The 22,124-nt window shown below is 40.9% G+C and overlaps 2 protein-coding genes across 15 annotated transcripts in view; one reads left to right on the top strand and one right to left on the bottom strand.

Annotated features, from left to right (window-relative positions):
• The window catches only part of Nup54 (nuclear pore complex protein Nup54), a 222,087-nt gene that overhangs the window by 23,451 nt on the left and 176,512 nt on the right, over positions 1-22,124 (top strand). The gene's annotated exons all lie outside the window — the stretch shown is intronic.
• Positions 1-22,124, bottom strand: part of LOC139766823 (uncharacterized) — a 48,665-nt gene that overhangs the window by 14,972 nt on the left and 11,569 nt on the right. The window contains exons 2-4 of one of the 2 annotated variants that reach the window (XM_071695749.1): positions 17,243-17,472; positions 16,801-16,977; positions 7,917-8,132 (exon numbers count right to left, since the gene is read on the bottom strand). In XM_071695749.1, the coding sequence (XP_071551850.1) occupies positions 7,917-8,132; positions 16,801-16,977; positions 17,243-17,467 (618 nt within the window). In that variant the 5' untranslated portion in view covers positions 17,468-17,472. The remainder of the gene's footprint in view (positions 1-7,916; positions 8,133-16,800; positions 16,978-17,242; positions 17,473-22,124) is intronic. The other variant, XM_071695750.1, reaches the window with a different exon arrangement.

Below are 22,124 nucleotides of genomic sequence, written 5' to 3'. Positions count from 1 at the left end.
TTTATTGCAATGTTTTTCCTCACATGGAAAGCTTCCTTTGCTACTTGCTTTTATAATTCTCTCTAACTGGATGCCTTATTCACTGTCTTTCTTTATTTTCTGAAATTTGAGTAAATGAAATAGGGTATTGCAATTTTTTTTTTAACTTACTCTATGTAAAAATGTTTGTGATATTTACGATGATTGTGTGTTATGAAAGAGGGGGTTAAGAACTTTGATGATTTAATCTTTTAACATTCTTAGATGAAGATCTTTGCCAAGTAATCAACATCCACTCTGGCGTAGGCTAGGGTGTGTATGTGTGTGTATATGTATATTTATATATTATCCCTGGGGATAGGGGAGAAAGAATACTTCCCACGTATTCCCTGCGTGTCATAGAAGGCGACTAAAAGGGGAGGGAGCGGGGGGCTGGAAATCCTCCCCTCTCTTTTTTTTTTCTCCAAAAGAAGGAATAGAGAAGGGGGCCAGGTGAGGATATTCCCTCAGAGGCCCAGTCCTCTGTTCTTAACGCTACCTTGCTAATGCGGGAAATTGCGAATAGTTTGAAAGAAAAAAGAAATATATATTAATTTATTATAGTTGTTATCTCCCTTGTTAGGGAGGTAGTGCAAAAAAGAAATATATATTTATATATTATAGTTGTTATCTCCCTTGTTAGCGAGGTAGTGCAAGGAAACAGATGAAAGAATGGCCCAACACATATACATGTATAAACATAAACACCCACACATGCACATATACATACCAATACATTTCAATGTATAGATACATATACATACACAGACATATACACATGTACATATTCATATTTGCTGCCTTCTTACAAATATACACATGTACATATTCATACTTGCTGCCTTCATCCATTCCTGCCGCCACCCTGCCACACATGAAATGGCATCCCACACCTCAAACCACATATTGTCCTCAAACATCTCATTTCCATCACCCCCACCCTCCTCCGCACAACCCTATCTATAGCCCATGCCTCACAACCATATATCATTGTTGGAACCTACTGTTCCTTCAAACATACCATTTTTGCTCTTCAAGATAAAGTTCTTGCCTTCCACACATTCTTCAGCGCTCCCAGAACCTTCGCCCCCTCCCCCACCCTGTCACTCACTTGCGCTTCCATGGTTAAAGCCACTCCCAGATATCTAAAACACTTCACTTCCTATAGTTTTTCTCCATTTAAACTTACCTCCCAATTAACTTGTCCCTTAGCCCTACTGAACCTAATAACCTTTGCTCTTATTCACATTTACTCTCAGCTTTCTTTTTTTACTCACTTTACCAAACTCAGTCACCAACTTCTGCAGTTTCTCATCCGAATCAGCCACCAGTGCTGTATCATCAGCGAACAACAACTGCCTCATTTCCCAAGCCCTCTCATCCACAACAGACTGCATACTTGCCCCTCTCTCCAAAACTCTTGCATTCACCTCCCTAACAACCCCTTTCATAAACAAATAAAAGAACCATGGAGATATCACGCACCTCTGCCATAAACCGACTTACACTGAGAATCAATCACTTTCCTCTCTACTTGTACACATGCCTTACATCCTTCATGAAAACTTTTCACTGCTTGTAGCAACTTACCTCCCACACCACATACTCTTATTACCGTCCACAGAGCATCTCTATCAACTCTATCATATTCCCTCTCCAGATCCATAAATGCTACATACAAATCCATCTGTTTTTCTAAGTATTTCTCACATACATTCTTCAAGGCAAACACCTGATCCACACATCCTCTACCACTTCTGAAACCACACTGCTCTTCCCCAACCTGATGCTCTGTACATGCCTATACCCTCTCAATCAATACCATCCCATGTTAGCAAGGTAGCATAAGGAAACAGACGAAAGAATAGCCTAACCCACCCACATACACGTGTATACACAAACCCACACACACACACATATACATACCTATACATTTCATCATATACATACATGCACATACAGACAAATACATATATATACATGTACATATTCATACTTGCTGCCTTCATCCATTCCCATCGCCACCCTGCCACACATGAAATGACACCCACCTCCGCCCACGCGCGAGGTAGCACTAGGAAAAGACAACAAAGGCCACATTCATTCACACTCAGTCTCTAGCTGTCATATATATATATGTGTGTGTGTGTGTGTGTATGTGTGTGTGTGTTTGTGTGTGTGTGTGTGTGTGTGTGTGTGTGTGCATACATACTGAGAAGAAAAAAGTAAAGATGTGGTATGTGTAGTCAAGATTTAGAGATGGGGCAACACAAGTATATAACTCTGTCCCTGTAATATACAAGTAATACTCACAGTGAAAATTCTTGCCACAATTACCAGGCTACATTCTCAATAGGGATTTGGAGGGGGTCATGTATGGCTGCTTAAAGCTTCCATAGGACAATGACTCACCTTGCAGACACGAAGGGTGGGGAAGTACACAGTTTTTGTTGAAGTTGCCACATTTGCCAGTTTCTGCTGGGTTTGGATGGTGTTGCAGTGGAATTTATAAGAAAAGGGGGTGACTGTGTTGTTGATAGGTCGATAAGGATATTCAGTGTATGTAGGGATCATGGTGAAGTGCCTGAGGATTGGCAGAATGCAAGCATAGTGCCATTGTACAAAAGCTAAGGGGATAAAGGTGAGTGTTCAAATTACAGAGGCATAAGTTTGTTGAGTATTCCAGGGAAATTATATGGGAGGGTATTGATTGAGAGAGTAAAGGCATGTACAGAGCATCATATTGGGGAAGAGCAGTGTGGTTTCAGAAGTGGTAGAGGATGTGTGGATCAGGTGTTTGCTTTGAAGAATATATGTGAGAAATACTTAGAAAAACAAATGGATTTGTATGTAGCATTTATGGACCTGGAGAAGGCATATGATAGGGTAGATAGAGATGCTTTGTGGAAGGTTTTAAGAGTATATGGTGTAGGAGGTAAGTTGCTAGAAGCAGTGAAATGTTTTTATCGAGGATGTAAAGCACGTGGACGAGTAGGAAGAGAGGAAAGTGATTGGTTCCCAGTGAATGTTGGCTTACGGCAGGGGTGCGTGATGTCTCCATGGTTGTTTAATTTGTTTATGGATGGGGTTGTTAGGGGGGTGAATGCAAGAGTTTTGGAGAGAGGGGCAAGTATGCAGTCTTTTGTGGATGAGAGAGCTTGGGAAATGAGTCAGTTGTTCGCTGATGATACAGCGCTGGTGGCTGATTCATGTGAGAAACTGCAGAAGTTGGTGACTGAGTTTGGTAAAGTATGTGAAAGAAGAAAGCTGAGAGTAAATGTGAATAAGAGTAAGGTTATTTGGTTCAGTAGGGTTGAGGGACAAGTGAATTAGGAGGTAAGTTTGAATGGAGAAAAACTGGAGGAAGTGAAGTGTTTTAGATCTCTGGGAGTGGACTTAGCAGTGGATGGAACCATGGAAGCGGAAGTGAGTCACAGGGTGTGGGAGGGAGCAAAGGTTCTGGGAGCGTTCAAGAATATGTGGAACGCGAGAATGTTATCTTGGAGAGCAAAAATGAGTATTTAGCACCACTCCTGAAGCAGGAGTTGTGGGAGTATGTGATAGTGTAAGAAAGTAAATTCTAGATTGATGTGGGTAAAACTGAAAGTGGATGGAGAGGGATGGGTGGTTTTTGGTGGCTATGGACCTCCTCGTGAGAAGAAGGATCATGAGAGGCAAGTGTTTTGGGAGCAGATGAGTGAGAGTGTCAGCAGCTTTTGATGCACGAGACAGGGTCTTAGTGATGGGTGATTTAAATGTGAATGTGACTTATGTGGCAGTTAAAGGTATAATTTGTGTTCATGGGGTGTTCAGTGTTGTAAATGGAAATGGTGAAGAGCTTGTGGATTTGTCCTGAAAAAAGATTGGTGATTGGGAATACTTGGTTTAAAAAGAGAGATATGCATAAGGATATGTATGTGGGTAGGAGAGATGGCTAGAGGGCATTGTTGGATTACATGTTAATTGATAGGTGTGTAAAAGAAAGACTTTTGGATGTTTAATGTGCTGAGAGGGGCATCTGGAGGGATGTCTGATTACTATCTTGTGGAGGCAAAGGTGAAGATTTGTAGAGGTTTTCAAAAAAGAAGAGAAAGTTGGAGAGAAGAGAGCGGTGAGAGTAAGTGAGCTTGGAAAGGAGAGTTGTGTGAGGAAGTATCAGGAGAGATTTTAGTGTAGAATGGCAAAAGGTAAGAGCAAATGATGCGAGGGAAGTGGGTGAGGAATGGGATGCATTTTGGGAAGCAGTGATGGCTTGCACAAGAGATGCATGTGGCATGAGAATGGTGAGAGGTGGGTAGATTAGATTTGGATGATACTTGCAGGGAAGTAGTGCTAATGACTGGGAGATGTATAAAAGAAAGTGGCAGGAGGTCAAGTGAAATGTGCAAGGGTTGAAAAGGAGGGCATATGAAAGTTGAGGTGAGAGTGTCATTAGATTTTAGGAGGATAAAAAGATGTTTTGGAAGGAGGTAAATAACATGCTTAAGACAAGAGAACAAATAGGAACATTGCTGAAGGGGGCAAGTGGGAAGATAATAACAGGTAGTGATGAAGTGAGGAGATGGAGTGAGTATTTTGAAGGTTTATTGAATGTGTTTGATGATAGAGTGGCAGATATAGGGTCATTTGGTCAGGGTGGTGTATAAAGTGAGAGGGTTAGGGAGAATGGTTTGGTAAAGAGAGAAGAGGTAGTTAAAGCTTTGCAGAAAATGAAATTTAGCAAGGCGGCAGGTTTGGATGGTATTGCAGTTGAATTTATTAAAATAGGGGGTGACTGTGTTGTTGATTGGTTGGTAAGGATATTCAATTTATGTATGGACCATGGTGAAGTGCCTAAGGATTGGCAGAATGCATGCATAGTGCTGTTGTACAAAGGCAAAGGGGATAAAGGTGAATGTTCAAACTACAGAGGCATAAGTTTATTGAGTATTCCTGGGAAATTATATGGGAGTATATTGATTTTCAAGAGGTTGAAGGCATGTACAGAGCATCAGACTGGGGAAGAGCACTGTAGTTTCAGAAGTGTTAGAGGATGTGTGGATCAGGTGTTTACTTTGAGGAATGTACGTGATAGATACTTAGAAAACAGATGGATTTATATGTGGCATTTATGGATCTGGAGAAGACATGTGATAGGGTTGATAGAGATGGTTTGTGGAAGGTTTTAAAAGTATATGGTGCGGGAGGTAAGTTGTTAGAAGCGTTGAAAAGTTTTTAAAAAGGATGCAAGGCATGTGTACAAGTAGGAAGAGAGGGAAGTGATTGGTTTCCAGTGAATGTCTGTCTGCAGCAGGGGTGTGTGATATCTCCATTGTTGTTTAATTTGCTTACGGATGGAGTGGTTAGGGAGGTAAGTATGCTATCTGTTGGGGATGAAAGGGCTTGGGAAGTGAGTCAGTTGTTGTTCACCGATGATACAGCTCTAGTGGCTGATTTGAGTGAGAAACTGCAGAAGTTGGTGACTGAGTTTGGAAAAGTTTGTCAAAGGAGACATCATTCTATCAATCAACATTCATGCATACACTTTTTTTGGTGTGCTTAATGGATTTATTCCCCAAAAATTGCTACATACATCCTTAGCCCCTTTTTCTTTGAATGAAGGAACAATAGTAGGTTTTGTCCAAACCTCTGGCACAATCTTCCCTTTCCATGTTGTATTACATATTAGATGCATCCAGTCTCACATTTTCTCCATACTTAAGTATTTCTACCATAATCCCATCCACTCCAGGTGCCATCCCTACCTTCATCCTCATTATTGCCCTTCATACTTCCCTTTTTGGTATAGGCCCTTATGCTTGTTTTGTCTTCCTTCCATCCTTCATGCCCATGTATGTTACAACTGCTCCCTCACTTTCTCCCACATTCATCAATTCTTCAGAATACTCTTTTCATCTTCCTTTCACTTCCTCCATTTGATTCAGCTACTGCCCTTTCTTACTTCTCACATAAACATATCCACTCTTACATCCACCTCTTTCCTTTTATCACCTTCCTGGACAACTTTTTATTTCCTAAAAACTTTTCACTCAACTTTCTTCCAAAATCTTCATCTACTCTTTTTTACTTTCCTCTATCAGCTTCATAATATTTTGCTAACACGTCATATTCTTCTCTCCTCCTTTGCTGAATTTCTACTGGTACATTCCTGTCGAACAATCTACCATATGTCTTTTTCTTCTCTTCCACAGCATTTCTAATCTCTTCCATCCACCATGCATTGCCCATATTATTCCTGTATATCACGACCTTGTATCCAATTATTCATTCTACTACCTTTAATATTATTTCTCTAAACCTTTTGAATACCTCATTCACACATGACTGCATCCGTACATTCACTGCACTTCCATCTAAACTTTTGGTCGCCCTCCTTTCACACTGCTCCCAGCATTTTTTCTAATTCATCTTCTTCTTTGCCAACACTTTCACTTCTCCATTTTTCTTTACCCTATGACTCCACTTCTCCCTGAGCCTCATCTCCACAAGAACTGCAAAATGGTCAGCTCCAAAGAGTCATATAACAACTCTAGCATCTAGCATGGTCTTTCTCAATCTTTCATCCACAACCATATGGTCAATCAAAGCCTTATGCTTTTCTCTTCCATCACATCTCATCCATGTATTCTTATGGATCATCTTATGCTGAAAGAAGGTGTTTGCAGGGAATAAACCCCTCTCAGCATGGACATTCACAAGATAACTTCCATTCTCATTAACTCCAGGCATTCCTAATTTACCACCCATCTCGCTAGTTTCATCACATCCCATTTTCGCATTCATAACATTACAACCACGTTTCTCTCATTCCTAAAACTGTTTATACAGTCATTCACATTCCTTTAGAAAAGTTTCCTTCATCCTTACCTCATATAATCGTCATGTTCACAGTTGCACATACACTTTTTCATAACTGCTTGCCACTTCCTACATGAGTGAGGTAGCATTATGAGTGAATGACTGAGCCTTAGAGGGGAAATTCCTCTCTTGGCTCCTTGTTCTGTTCCTTCTTTTGGGAAGAGGTACAGGAAGGAAGGATTTCCAGCCATCCACTCGTGTCCCTCTTGGTCACCTGTGACAAGCAGGGAATGTGTGGACAGTAGTCTCTTTCTGTACCCATGCGTATTTCACTATTCTAATCTTTTCTTTCACCCATGTCATTCATGATCCATTCCATTCATTCTTTGTAACATTCTCCCACACTCTCAATGGTAGGAGAATTGCATGTCCTTCTTTCCTCTTCCCTGATGATTTTCATTTATTCCCATCCATACCGCTCCTTCCAAGCCCTCTCATAGCTTGTATTCATCATTTCCATTTTCACTCCATACATTATACCTAAGGATATGGGTTTCCTCAATCTCCAACACATCCAAGCTATAACTTTTAAGCTTTTCAACAAGCTTCGTCTTTTTACTGTCACCAGTTATCCCATTTACATCCAGTGCCATCAACTGCCATTACTTATCTTCTTTACTTCATGGTATAACTGGTAGACTCCAATGCCACTTTGTAGCCTTATGTGCCTCACCCTTGACAGGCCACTAGCAGATGGCAACTCCAGTGTAGTGTTTCCAGAGGCAGCAAGGCTCCCAGATTGTGGGGTATTTAAAAAGAAAACTACCTCTACTATTTCCCTGATGAAGATGGGCAATGCCTTCCCTTTAGTTCCACCCTTAAGGGTGCAAGAGCAAGGTTACCACAAGAAGGCGGAGTGAGACTTGTACACTAGAACTTTAGAGTATTCCACTGAGGTACTGATATTTGAGACCTCTCAATTATGAGCTTACCATAGTAGCAGCACATTCTAAACACATTGATTACAATACTGTCATTGCACAGGTAGGTGACATAGTCTATTAGCTTATGTGTTCATTTGTACGATAATACTTTCATACCTGGTCTGGATCGAGGTAGGTGATGTTATTGTGGCAGAGGTTGAGGGATATCAGACTGTTGACGCATAGGTCTTGAATGTCGGTTATCTTGTTGTACTCCACATTAAGAACTTGGATTTTTGCAGGTAAGAGTTTTGGAAGAGAAGATATTTCATTGTGAGCCAGACTTAGATTGTGAAGCTCATAAAGAGAAGCAAATGTTCCACTTGCAATAACCTGTGAAGAGATTATATTTTTGACTTTCTTATAGTTGCGAAATGAAATGAAAGATGAAGAGTTGCTTGGGAATGTCTTGGGAGTAACATCAGGGGTTGGTGAGAGGACAAGAGCAAAGGAAGGAGTGGCACTACTCCTAAAGCAGGAGTTGTGGGAGTATGTGATAAAGGTTGTAAGAAAGTAAACTCTAGATTGATATGGGTAAAATTGAAAGTGGATGGAGAGAGATGGGTGATTATTGGTGCCGATGCACCTGGTCATGAGAAGAAAGATCATGAGAGGCAAGTGTTTTGGGAGCAGCTGAGTGAGTGTGTTAGCAGCTTTGATGCACGAGACCTGGTTGTAGTGATGGGTGATTTGAATGCAAAGGTGAGTAATATGGCAGTCTAGGGTATAATTGATGTACATGTGGTGTTCAGTGTTGTAAATAGAAATGGTGAAGAGCCTGTAGATTTGTGTGCTGAAAAAGGATTGGTGATTGGGAATACCTGGTTTGAAAAGAGAGATATACATAAGTATACATATGTAAGTAGGAGAGAGGGCCAGAGAGCATTATTGGATTATGTGTTAATTGATAGATGTGTGCTAGAGACTTTTGGATGTTAATGTGCTGAGAGGAGCAGCTGGAGGGATGTCTGACCATTATCTTGTGGAGGTGAAGGTGAAGATTTGTAGAGGTTTTCAGAAAAGAATGGAGAATGTTGGGGTGAACAGAGTGGTGAGAGTAGGTGAGCTTGGAAATGAGACTTGTGTGAGGAAGCACCAGGAGAGATTGAGTGCAGAATGGCAAAAGGTGAGAGCAAATGATGTAAGAGGAGTGGATGTATTTAGGGAAGCAGTGATGGCGTGTGAAAAAGATGCTTGTGGCATGAGAAGGTTGGGAGGTGGGCAGATTAGAGAGGGTAGTGAGTGGTGGGATGGGGTAGTAAGATTGTTATTGAGAGAGAGGCGTTTGGATGATTTTTGCAGGGAAGTAGTGCGAATGACTGGGAGATGTATAAAAGAAGGAGGCAGGAGGACAAGAGAAAGGTGCAAGAAGTGAGAAATTGGGCAAATGAGAGTTAGGTTGAGAGAGTATCATTAAATTTTAGGGAGAATAAAAGGATGTTTTGTAAGGAGGTAAATAAAGTGCATAAGACAAGAGAACAAATTGGAACATCAGTGAAGGGGGTTAATGAGGAGGCAGTAGCGAGTAGTGATGAAGTGAGAAGGAGATGGGGTGAGTATTTTGAAGGTTTGTTGAATGTGTTTGATGATAGAGTGGCAGATATAGGGTGTTTTGGTTGAGGTGGTGTGCGAAGTGCGAAGAGATAGTGAAAGCTTTGTGGAAGATGGAAACCGGCAAGGCGGTGGGTTTGGATGGTATTACAGTAGAATTTGTTGAAAAAGGGGGTGACTATGTTGTTGACTGGTTGGTAAGGATATTCAGTGTATGTATGGTTCACGGTGAAGTGCCTGAGGATTTGCGGAATGCATGCATAGTGCCACTGTATAAAGCCAAAGGGGATAAAGGCGAGTGTTCAGATTTCAGAGGTGTAAGTTTGTTGAGCATTCCTGGGAAATGATATGGGAGGGTATTGATTGAGAGGGTAAAGGCATGTACAGAGCATCAGATTGGGGGAGAGCAGTGTGGTTTCAGAAGTGGTAGAGGATGTGTGGATCAGGTGTTTGCTTTGAAGAATGTATGTGAGAAATACTTAGAAAAACAGATGGATTTGTATGTAGCATTTATAGATCTGGAGAGGGCATATGATAAAGTTTGATAGAGATGCTGTGTGGAAGGTATTAAGAATATATGGTGTGGGAGGTAAGTTGATAGAAGCAGTGAAAAGTTTTTACCAAGGATGAATGTTGGTTGGCAGCAGGGGTGCCTGATGTCTCCATGGTTGTTGAATTTGTTTGTGGATGGGGTTGTTAGGGAGGTGAATGCAATAGTTTTGGAGAGAGGGATAAGTATGCAACCTGTTGTGGATGAGAGTACTTGGGAAGTGAGTCAGTTGTTTTTTGCTGATGATACAGCAGTGGTGGCTGATTTGGGTGAGAAACTGCAGAAACTGGTGACTGAGTTTGGTAGTGTGTGAAAGAAAGTTGAGAGTAATTGTGAATAAGAGCAAAGTTATTAGGATCAGTAGGGTTGAGGGACAAGTTAATTGGTAGGTAAGTTTAAATGGAGAAAACCTGTAGGAAGTGAAGTGTTTTAGATATCAGGTTTGGTCACATGGAGAGAATGAGTGAGGAAAGATTGACAAAGAGGATATATGTGTCAGAGGTGGAGGGAACAAGAAGTGGGAGACCAAATTGGAGGTGGAAAGATGGAGTGAAAAAGATTTTGAGTGATCAGGGCCTGAACATGCAGGAGGGTGAAAGGCATGCAGTGAATAGAGTGAATTGGAACAATGTGGTATACCGGGGTCGACGTGCAGTCAGTGGATTGAACCAGCGCATGTGAAGCATCTGGGGTAAACCATGGAAAGTTTTGTGGGGCCTGGATGTGGAAAGGGAGCTGTGGTTTCGGTGCATTATACATGACAGCTAGAGACTGAGTGTGAACAAATGTGGCCTTTGTTGTGAAGGGGGCTAATGGGGAGGTGATAACAAGTAGTGGTGATGTGAGAAGGAGATGGAGTGAGTATTTTGAAGGTTTGCTGAATGTGTTTGATGATAGAGTGGCAGATATAGGGTATTTTGGTCGAGGTGGTGCGCAAAGTGAGAGGGTCAGGGAAAATGATTTGTAAACAGAGAAGAGGTAGTGAAAGCTTTGCAGAAGATGAAAGCCGGCAAGGCAGCAGGTTTGGATGGTATATCAGTGGAATTTATTAAAAAAGGGGGTGACTGTATTGTTGACTGGTTGGTAAGGTTATTTAATGTATGTATGATTCATGGTGAGGTGCCTGAGGATTGGCGGAATGCGTGCATAGTGCCATTGTACAGAGGCAAAGGGGATAAGAGTGAGTGTTCAAATTACAGAGGTATAAGTTTGTTGAGTATTCCTGGTAAATTATATGGGAGGGTATTGATTGAGAGGGTGAAGGCATGTACAGAGCATCAGATTGGGGAAGAGCAGTGTGGTTTCGGAAGTGGTAGAGGATGTGTGGATCAGGTGTTTGCTTTGAAGAATGTATGTGAGAAATACTTAGAAAAGCAAATGAATTTGTATGTAGCATTTATGGATCTGGAGAGGGCATATGATAGACTTGATAGAGATGCTCTGTGGAAGGTATTAAGAATATATGGTGTGGGAGGCAAGTTGTTAGAAGCAGTGAAAAGTTTTTATCGAGGATGTAAGGCATGTGTATGTGTAGGAAGAGAGGAAAGTGATTGGTTCTCAGTGAATGTAGGTTTGCAGCAGGGGTGTGTGATGTCTCCATGGTTGTTTAATTTGTTTATGGATGGGGTTGTTAGGGAGGTGAATGCAAGAGTTTTGGAAAGAGGGGCAAGTATGAAGTCTGTTGTGGATGAGAGAGCTTGGGAAGTGAGTCAGTTGTTGTTCGCTGATGATGCAGTGCTGGTGGCTGATTCATGTGAGAAACTGCAGAAGCTGGTGACTGAGTTTGGTAAAGTGTGTGAAAGAAGAAAGTTAAGAGTAAATGTGAATAAGAGCAAGGTTATTAGGTCCAGTAGGGTTGAGGGTCAAGTCAATTTGGAGGTAAGTTTGAATGGAGAAAAACTGGAGGAAGTAAAGTGTTTTAGATATCTGGGAGTGGATCTGGCAGCGGATGGAACCATGGAAGCGGAAGTGAATCATAGGGTGGGGGAGGGGGCGAAAATCCTGGGAGCCTTGAAGAATGTGTGGAAGTCGAGAACATTATCTCGGAAAGCAAAAATGGGTATGTTTGAAGGAATAGTGGTTCCAACAATGTTGTATGGTTGCGAGTCGTGGGCTATGGATAGAGTTGTGTGCAGGAGGGTGGATGTGCTGGAAATGAGATGTTTGAGGACAATGTGTGGTGTGAGGTGGTTTGATCGCGTAAGTAATGTAAGGGTAAGAGAGATGTGTGGAAATAAAAAGAGTGTGATTGAGAGAGCAGAAGAGGGTGTTTTGAAATGGTTTGGGCACATGGAGAGAATGAGTGAGGAAAGATTGACCAAGAGGATATATGTGTCGGAGGTGGAGGGAACGAGGAGAAGTGGGAGACCAAATTGGAGGTGGAAAGATGGAGTGAAAAGGATTTTGAGTGATCGGGGCCTGAACATGCAGGAGGGTGAAAGGCGGGCAAGGAATAGAGTGAATTGGATCGATGTGGTATACCGGGGTTGACATGCTGTCAATGGATTGAATCAGGGCATGTGAAGCGTCTGGGGTAAACCATGGAAAGTTGTGTGGGGCCTGGATGTGGAAAGGGAGCTGTGGTTTCGGGCATTATTGCATGACAGCTGGAGACTGAGTGTGAACGAATGGGGCCTTTGTTGTCTTTTCCTAGCGCTACCTCGCACACATGAGGGGGCAGGGGGATGGTATTTCATGTGTGGCGAGGTGGTGTTGGGAATGAATAAAGGCAGACAGTGTGAATTGTGTGCATGGGTATATATGTATGTGTCTGTGTGTGTATATATATGTGTACATTGAGATGTATAGGTATGTATATTTGCGTGTGTGGACGTGTATGTATATACATGTGTATGGGGGTGGGTTGGGCCATTTCTTTCGTCTGTTTCCTTGCGCTACCTCGCAAACGCGGGAGACAGCGACAAAACAAAATAAATAAATATATAAATATATATTGCGGCAGGGGTGTGTGATGTCTCCATGGTTGTTTAATTTGTTTATGGATGGGGTTGTTAGGGAGGTGAATGCAAGAGTTTTGGAAAGAGGGGCAAGTATGAAGTCTGTTGGGGATGAGAGAGCTTGGGAAGTGAGTCAGTTGTTCGCTGATGATACAGCGCTGGTGGCTGATTCATGTGAGAAACTGCAGAAGCTGGTGACTGAGTTTGGTAAAGTTTGTGAAAGAAGAAAGTTAAGAGTAAATGTGAATAAGAGCAAGGTTAGTAGGTACAGTAGGGTTGAGGGTCAAGTCAATTGGGAGGTAAGTTTGAATGGAGAAAAACTGGAGGAAGTAGAGTGTTTAGATATCTGGGAGTGGATCTGGCAGCGGATGGAACCATGGAAGTGGAAGTGAATCATAGGGTAGGGGAGGGGGCAAAAATTCTGGGAGCCTTGAAGAATGTTTGGAAGTCGAGAACATTATTTTGGAAAGCAAAAATGGGTATGTTTGAAGGAATAGTGGTTCCAACACTGTTGTATGGTTGCGAGGCTTGGGCTATGGATAGAGTAGTGCGTAGGAGGGTGGATGTTTGAGGACAATATGTGGTGTGAGGTGGTTTGATCGAGTAAGTAATGTAAGGGTAAGAGAGATGTGTGGAAATAAAAAGAGTGTGGTTGAGAGAGCAGAAGAGGGTGTTTTGAAATGGTTTGGTCTCATGGAGAGAATGAGTGAGGAAAGATTGACCAAGAGGATATATGTGTCAGAGGTGGAGGGAACAAGGAGAAGTGGGAGACCAAATTGGAGGTGGAAAGATGGAGTGAAAAAGATTTTGTGTGATCGGGGCCTGAACATGCAGGAGGGTGAAAGGTGGTCAAGGAATAGAGTGAATTGGAACGATGTGGTATACTGGGGTCGACGTGCTGTCAATGGATTGAACCAGGGCATGTGAAGCGTCTGGGGTAAACCATGGAAAGTTGTGTGGGGCCTGGATGTGGAAAGGGAGCTGTGGTTTTGGTGCATTATTACATGACAGCTAGAGACTGAGTGTGAACGAATGGGGCCTTTGTTGTCTTTTCCTAACGCTACCTCGCAGACATAAGGGGGGAGGGGGATGTTATTCCATGTGTGGCAAGGTGGCGATGGGAATGAATAAAGGCAGACAGTATGAATTGTGTAAATGTGTATATATGTATATGTCTGTTTGTGTATATATATGTGTACATTGAGATGTATAGGTATGTATATTTGCATGTGTGGACGTGTATGTATATACATGTGTATGTGGGTGGGTTGGGCCATTCTTTGGTCTGTTTCCTTGCGCTACCTCACTAACGCGGGAGACAGCGACAAAGCAAAATAGATAAATATGTGAGAAATACTTAGACAGATGGATTTGTATGTAGCATTTATGGATATGGAGAAGGCATAGGATATGGTGGATAGACTATATGGTATTGGAGGTAAGTTGCTAGAAGCAGTGAAAAGTTTTACCAAGGATGTAAGTCATGCGTATGAGGAGGAAGAGAGGAAAGTGATTGGTTCCCAGTGAGTGTCAGTTTGAGGCAGGGGTGTGTGATGTCTCCATGGATGTTTGATTTGTTTATGGATGGAGCTGTTAGGGAGGTGAATGCAAGAGTTTTGGAGAGGGGCAAGTAAGCAGTCTGTTGTGGATGAGAGTGCTTGTGAAGTGAGTCAGTTGCTCTCCACTGATGATACAGCACTGGTGGGTGATTTGGGTGATAAACTGCAGAAGTTGGTCACTGTGTTCGGTAAAGTGTGTGAAAGTAGAAAATTTAGAGTAAATGTGAATAAGAGCAAAGTTATTAGGTTCAGTAGGGTTGAGGGACAAGTTAATTGGGAGGTAAGTTTGAATGGAGAAATACTGGAGGAAGTGATGTGTTTTAGATATCTGGGAGTGGACTTAGCATCGGATGGAACTATGGAAGCGGAAGTGAGTCACAGGGTGGGGAAGGGGGCGAAGGTTCTGGGAGCAATGAAAAATGTGTGGAAGGCAAGAACGTTATCTCAGAGAGCAAAAATGGGTATGTTTGAAGGAATAGTGGCTCCATCAATGTTATATGGTTGTGAGGCATGGGCTATAGATGGGGTTGTGCAGAAGAGGGTGGATGTGCTGGAAATGAAATGTTTGAGGACATTATGTGGTGTTAGGTGGTTTGATTAAGTAATGAAAGGCTAAGAGAGAGGTGTGGTAATGAAAAGAGTGTGGCTGAGAGAGCAGAAGAGGGTGTGTTGAAATGGTTTGGACACATGAAGAGAATGTGTCAGAGGTGGAAGGAAGAAGGAGAAGTGGGAGACCAATTGGAGGTGGAAGGATGGAGTGAAAAAGATTTTGAGCGATCGGGGCCTGAACATAGAGGATGGTGAAAGGTGTCCAAGGAATAGAGTGAATTGGAACACTGTAGTATACCAGGGTCGACATGCTGTCAATGGACTGAACTAGGGCATGTGAAGTATCTGGGGTAATCCATGGAAAGATGTGTTGGGCCGGAATGTGGAAAGAGAGCTGTGGTCTCGGTGCATTACGCATGACAGCTAGAGACTGAGTGTGAACGAATGTGGCCTTTTTTGTTTGTTCCTGGCGTTACCTTGCTGGAGATGGGGGGGTTTCTATTTCATGTGTGGCAGGGTGGTGACAGGAATGGATGAAGGAAGCAAGTATGGATATATACATGTGTATATATGTATATGTCTGTGTATGTATATGTATGTATACGTTGAAATGTACATGTATATATGTGTGCGTTTGTGGGTGTTTATGTAAATACATGTGTATATGGGCTGGTTGTGCCGTTCCTCGTCTGTTTCCTTGTGCTACCTTGCTAATGTGGGAGATGGCAATTAAGTATAATTGATAAATAAATATAGATAGGAATAGGTATGTTTGAAGGTAAGCAACCAGAGCCCAAAGCAAGAAATTGAGCAAGGGATTTTTTTAAGAGATGTAAAGAAGTACTTTTATAGTATCATAGTAGTAAATGAATGGATAAAGGTAAGTGCTGACTCTGATAATATAAAAAAGATTAAAATGTTGTATGATGGTAAAGAAAGTTCAAATGATGGGGTCACTTGAGCAGAGAACCTCTACCCCAGACTCTCCAGGTAGGTAAGTACAAGTTACATGAAAATAATTGACAAAATAGTTGAGAGCACTGATGGATAAATGTTCAGCATGAACATATGTAAAGGTTTTTATTGATTAAGGGTATTTATTTTGTACATATTTCTGGATGTCTGATCAGTGAATATTTCATTACATTTGTATACAATTTGTAACATTTGTATTATTCTTTTAATTTAGGTTTTGTGGATTTGTACTGAGTGTGTATGGAAATGAAAGGAGATTAGTGGATAGGTAGCTGAATTCAGCTTTATTCGTTGTTGGAGGTATAGTGACCAAGATGTTCAGTAATGAATGTGAGTCACTTTGATCAAAGTTTTTCTCCAAGGAAAGGTTGAAATGAAGATGAGCTCTACTCTATGGGTCTTTTCACCATTGTGAAGATATTTATCCCTAGTCTAGCGCTAATGTATATTTGTTCCTTGATACTTCTCGATTGATTTCAACGAGATTCTTTAGGCATGTATTATATATTAGAATTTAGGCTGATTTTCTTAATTTTCTTTATTTATCAGATATTATGTTTTTCATATTATTTGATCTTCATTCGTCACTTGTAGAATTTGAGTTTGATGGTTGGGTATCAATGTTGATGTGATATAGCTTGATATAGCTTTTGTATATTCTTGTTTTGTTTTCCTTTTTGAAGAGTTTAATTGCTTGATGTTACTTTTCAATTCCCAAATTTTCATTAAAAAAGATTTTCTCACTCATTAGTTGCCTAAAAGTGTGTTGTACTATTTTGCATTCATTTTAGAAACTTTGGTTCATATTAGAATTTTTAGCACATACTTTAAGGGTTTTCAGGAGTAATAGATGTACTTACATGAATGTTGTTGTTTTCTAAGCTGAGATAAGCCAGCTTGCTACAGTTGGTAAAGATGCCTGGGTTAAGAACAGAAATGTTGTTGTTAATTATCTTCAAGCTCTCTAGGCGTTCAATGACTCCAAGTGCCCCAGGCTGTACCTCTGTTAAGCCAATTGAGTTCAGCTGCAGATATACCTAGATAGAGAAAAGTATATTACAGGAAGCTTCTGTTTTGAGTTGGAAAAGTAAATCTTTATAGAGCTAGGGCTTATGGATAGCAGAATTTGTGAAGCCTTAGGAAATTTGTTTTTGAGGATTCAAGAATGATCTGTATTATGCTAATTAGGCGAATATTACAGAAAGTTTTTCCCCTAGAGGATTAGTTGGTATGAATCTGTTACTGAAATTACTAAGTATTGAGTATTCCAATATTGAACAAGGCAATTAAAAATTTTCATACAAGGTGATCCAGTTTTTCCGCAATGGCAGTTGTAAGGGCCGTGATGGGAGGACTTGCACCCTGTATCTCAAAAGAAGTAAGTCTTTTGTCTAGTGAAGGTATTACTCCACTATCACACTTGATTGTTAGACCTTCACATTCACATGTTGCTGGGCAGTCAGGAGGGTAGAAGGACGCCACTGTGATACTAAGGAGGCAGACCATAAACACAGCATGTTGAAACATTGTTGCTGTTAGGAGGGAATAATCACATGGTTAGATATGAATTTGATACTACTGAAGATGAGAAATTACATACTGAAAAATCACTCTCACATTCAGTAATATTTATAAAACACATGTTGGTAGTTGTGCTGTATCTTTTAAAGTGGTGGCAACTAGTACATTTAACCATGCTTGTGAGTTCTAACTCTCCAGTTATATTATTTGGCCTTAATTGGAGCTATGAGCCTCAATATTAGTGAACAAAATCTGGAAAGAATATCTTTCTATTATCAATACTAAACTTGCAATAATTGTTATAAAAGAGAAATGAGTTAGTAACTCAGGTTAATCTTTTACATTCCACATGCAAGTTCTAATTTGTGTTAAAGTAGCTGAAATCCTTTTGATGTAGGAACATTGCATCAGAGATATTCTCATGGCATTCTGTCACCTTTCCATTTGAAAAGAAAGCATGGGCAGATTTACACTTCCCTGTAAGTGAGGTCCATATGACTGGGATGGCCCATGCACTGAACTGGGGCGAGTATAAAAAGATCTCTACCATAATATCATAGCAGCATTATAACATTACATTTGTTATAAGGTTGCTTCAAATATTCACTAAAACCTATGGTATATTTCATGTAAAAGGATGTCAGAAAAAGTCAGTCAGGACAGATTAATGCATGTTGCTGCCTTGACTGCCATGAGGGTCATTATGTCAGCCACCTGGTAAGAGTTTAGATTTTGAGGATATGAAGTTTTCGGATACTTATGGGCTTTACAGTTCAGGCATAATGGAAGGCACATACTGAAAGACCAAAGGCTGCCCACTGCACAATACCAGTGGGCTAGTAACACTAGTGCAGTTTTGGAGGTGGAAGGGGCATATTACTATGAAATTGATAATGAAACTGACTTAATACACGTATTCATAATGCATCATGTGCTTATTTGCTCTTAATAATATGGAAAGAATGTTGTGAATGAAAACTGCAACAGATCATTTTGGGCTATGTTATTATTGTCTTACATTTAACTCAATTAGACCTATTTCATCACACCAAAAAATGTTAACAGAGAAAAACATAAAGTGTAAAATCTTAACTGATATTACTTACTGCAGGGAAGTATATTAAACACACTTCAGAATATAGAATTTAGCAAGTCTTTAATATGTTAGCACAGTTGGATGATCATGTCTTCAGCATGCAACCAGAGAACACAAGACAGCACTGCACTAACTAATTAAAGTAGAAAAAGTTTTGCAAGTCATAATCAAGTACAAAACATGCAGCTACATGCTACAGACAATAGGAACTGAATACATAAATCAGCAATGAAAATCAGAACCTTGTATTTAAATCTAGATTAATGTAAACAAATTTCAGGAAGAAACATAACCCCCGTATACAGTAACTTGAATTTTAACTGCTTGGGCAATGAATGATCACCAGAGCAACAAATCTCTGTGGATGTAACCTAATCCCACAGTGGGACCTGGTGGCAATTATTACCATTTAGGCAGTATAGGTGTGAATGCATCATTATGAAATGGTTTCATACTTTTTCCTTCACTATTTGGACTGTATGAGGAGGGAGTTTTTACACTCATGGGACCCCGTCCCTTGAAAACTCTCTTAAATTTACATAGATACTTGTCCAGTGCACTGTTAAACTTCTTTACCATGCATCCTATCCTGTTTCTGATGGTAGCTGGCAAGGTGTTGAAGAATCTTGGGCCTTGGATGCTTAAGGTGTTCTCTCTTTTTGTGCATATTACACCTTTGGATTTCAGGGGTAGAATTTTAAAGTCTTTGTGCCTGTTTTGCCAGTAGGATATTAATTGTGAATGTAAGTTTGGAACCATACTTTGTGGGAGTTTCCTGTTATATATGATTTTTTTTTTTTTTTTTTTTTTGCCGCTGTCTCCCGCGTTTGCAAGGTAGCGCAAGGAAACAGACGAAAGAAGAAATGGCCCAACCCACCCCCATACACATGTATATACATACGTCCACACACGCAAAATATACATACCTACACAGCTTTCCATGGTTTACCCCAGACGCTTCACATGCCCCGATTCAATCCACTGACAGCACGTCAACCCCGGTATACCACATCGATCCAATTCACTCTATTCCTTGCCCTCCTTTCACCCTCCTGCATGTTCAGGCCCTGATCACACAAAATCTTTTTCACTCCATCTTTCCACCTCCAATTTGGTCTCCCTCTTCTCCTTGTTCCCTCCACCTCCGACACATATATCCTCTTGGTCATTCTTTCCTCACTCATTCTCTCCATGTGCCCAAACCATTTCAAAACACCCTCTTCTGCTCTCTCAACCACGCTCTTTTTATTTCCACACATCTCTCTTACCCTTCCGTTACTTACTTGATCAAACCACCTCACACCACACATTGTCCTCAAACATCTCATTTCCAGCACATCCATCCTCCTGCGCACAACTCTATCCATATATATGATGTATATATATATATATATATATATATATATATATATATATATATATATATATATATATTTATATATATATATATTTTTTTTTTTTTTGTTTTTTCATACTATTCGCCATTTCCCGCGATAGCGAGGTAGCATTAAGAACAAAGGACTGGGCCTTTGAGGGAATATCCTCACCTGGCCCCCTTCTCTGTTCCTTCTTTTGGAAAAAAAAAAGAAAAAAAAAAAAATATATATATATATATATATATATATATATATATATATATATATATATATATATATATATGTGTGATGTCTCCATGGTTGTTTAATTTGTTTATGGATGGGGTTGTTAGGGAGGTAAATGCAAGAGTCCTGGAAAGAGGGGCAAGTATGAAGTCTGTTGGGGATGAGAGAACTTGGGAAGTGAGTCAGTTGTTGTTCGCTGATGATACAGCGCTGGTGGCTGATTCATGTGAGAAACTGCAGAAGCTGGTGACTGAGTTTGGTAAAGTGTGTGGAAGAAGAAAGTTAAGAGTAAATGTGAATAAGAGCAAGGTTATTAGGTACAGTAGGGTTGAGGGTCAAGTCAATTGGGAGGTGAGTTTGAATGGAGAAAAACTGGAGGAAGTGAAGTGTTTTAGATATCTGGGAGTGGATCTGTCAGCGGATGGAACCATGGAAGCGGAAGTGGATCATAGGGTGGGGGAGGGGGCGAAAATTTTGGGAGCCTTGAAAAATGTGTGGAAGTCGAGAACATTATCTCGGAAAGCAAAAATGGGTATGTTTGAAGGAATAGTGGTTCCAACAATGTTGTATGGTTGCGAGGCGTGGGCTATGGATAGAGTTGTGCGCAGGAGGATGGATGTGCTGGAAATGAGATGTTTGAGGACAATGTGTGGTGTGAGGTGGTTTGATCGAGTAAGTAACGTAAGGGTAAGAGAGATGTGTGGAAAAAAAAAGAGCGTGGTTGAGAGAGCAGAAGAGGGTGTTTTGAAATGGTTTGGGCACATGGAGAGAATGAGTGAGGAAAGATTGACCAAGAGGATATATGTGTCGGAGGTGGAGGGAACGAGGAGAAGAGGGAGACCAAATTGGAGGTGGAAAGATGGAGTGAAAAAGATTTTGTGTGATCGGGGCCTGAACATGCAGGAGGGTGAAAGGAGGGCAAGGAATAGAGTGAATTGGAGCGATGTGGTATACAGGGGTTGACGTGCTGTCAGTGGAGTGAATCAAGGCATGTGAAGCGTCTGGGGTAAACCATGGAAAGCTGTGTAGGTATGTATATTTGCGTGTGCGGACGTGTGTATGTACATGTGTATGGGGGGGGTTGGGCCATTTCTTTCGTCTGTTTCCTTGCGCTACCTCGCAAACGCGGGAGACAGCGACAAAGTATAAAAAAAAAAAAAAAAAAAAAAAAAATATATATATATATATATACATCATATATATGGATAGAGTGAGTATTCCTGGGAAATTATATGGAAGGGTATTGATTGAGAGGTTAAAGGCATGTACAGAACACCAGATTGTCAGAAGAGCAGTGTGGTTTCAGAAGTGGTAGAGGATGTGTGGATCAGTTGTTTGCTTTGAAGAATGTATGTGAGAAATACTTAGAAAAACAGATGGATTTGTATGTAGCATTTATGGATCTGGAGAAGGCATATGATAGGGTTGATAGAGATGCTTTGTGGAAGGTTTTAAGAGTATCTGGTGTGGGAGATAAGTTGCCTGAAGCAGTGAAAAGTTTTTACCAAGGATGTAAGGCCTATGTACGTGTAGGAAGAGAGGAAAGTGATTGTTTCCCAGTGAATGTTGGTTTGTGGCAGGGGTGAGTAATGTCCCCATGGTTGTTTAATTTGTTTATGGATGTGGTGGTTAGGGAGGTGAATGCAAGAGTTTGGAGAGTGGTAAAGTATGCAGTCTGTTGTGGATGAGAGGACTTGGGAAGTGAGTCAGTGGCTGATTCAGGTGAGAAACTGCAAAAGTTGGTGACTGAGTTTGGTAAAGTGTGTGAAAGAAGAAAGTTGAGAGTAAATATGAATAAGAGCAAGGTTATTAGGTAGAGTAGGGTCAAGGAACAAGTTAATTGGGAGGTAAGTTTGAATGGAGGAAAACTGGAGAAAGTGAAGTGTTTTAGATATCTGGGAGTGGACTTAGCATCGGATGAAACCATGGTAGCGGAAGTGAGTCACAGGGTCGGGGAGGGGACGAA

Source organism: Panulirus ornatus, chromosome 58 (assembly GCF_036320965.1).
Source record: "Panulirus ornatus isolate Po-2019 chromosome 58, ASM3632096v1, whole genome shotgun sequence".
NCBI lineage: Eukaryota > Metazoa > Arthropoda > Malacostraca > Decapoda > Palinuridae > Panulirus > Panulirus ornatus.
The sequence above is the reverse complement of the archived record's forward strand: the minus strand, read 5'-3'. Positions and strand labels throughout refer to the sequence as shown.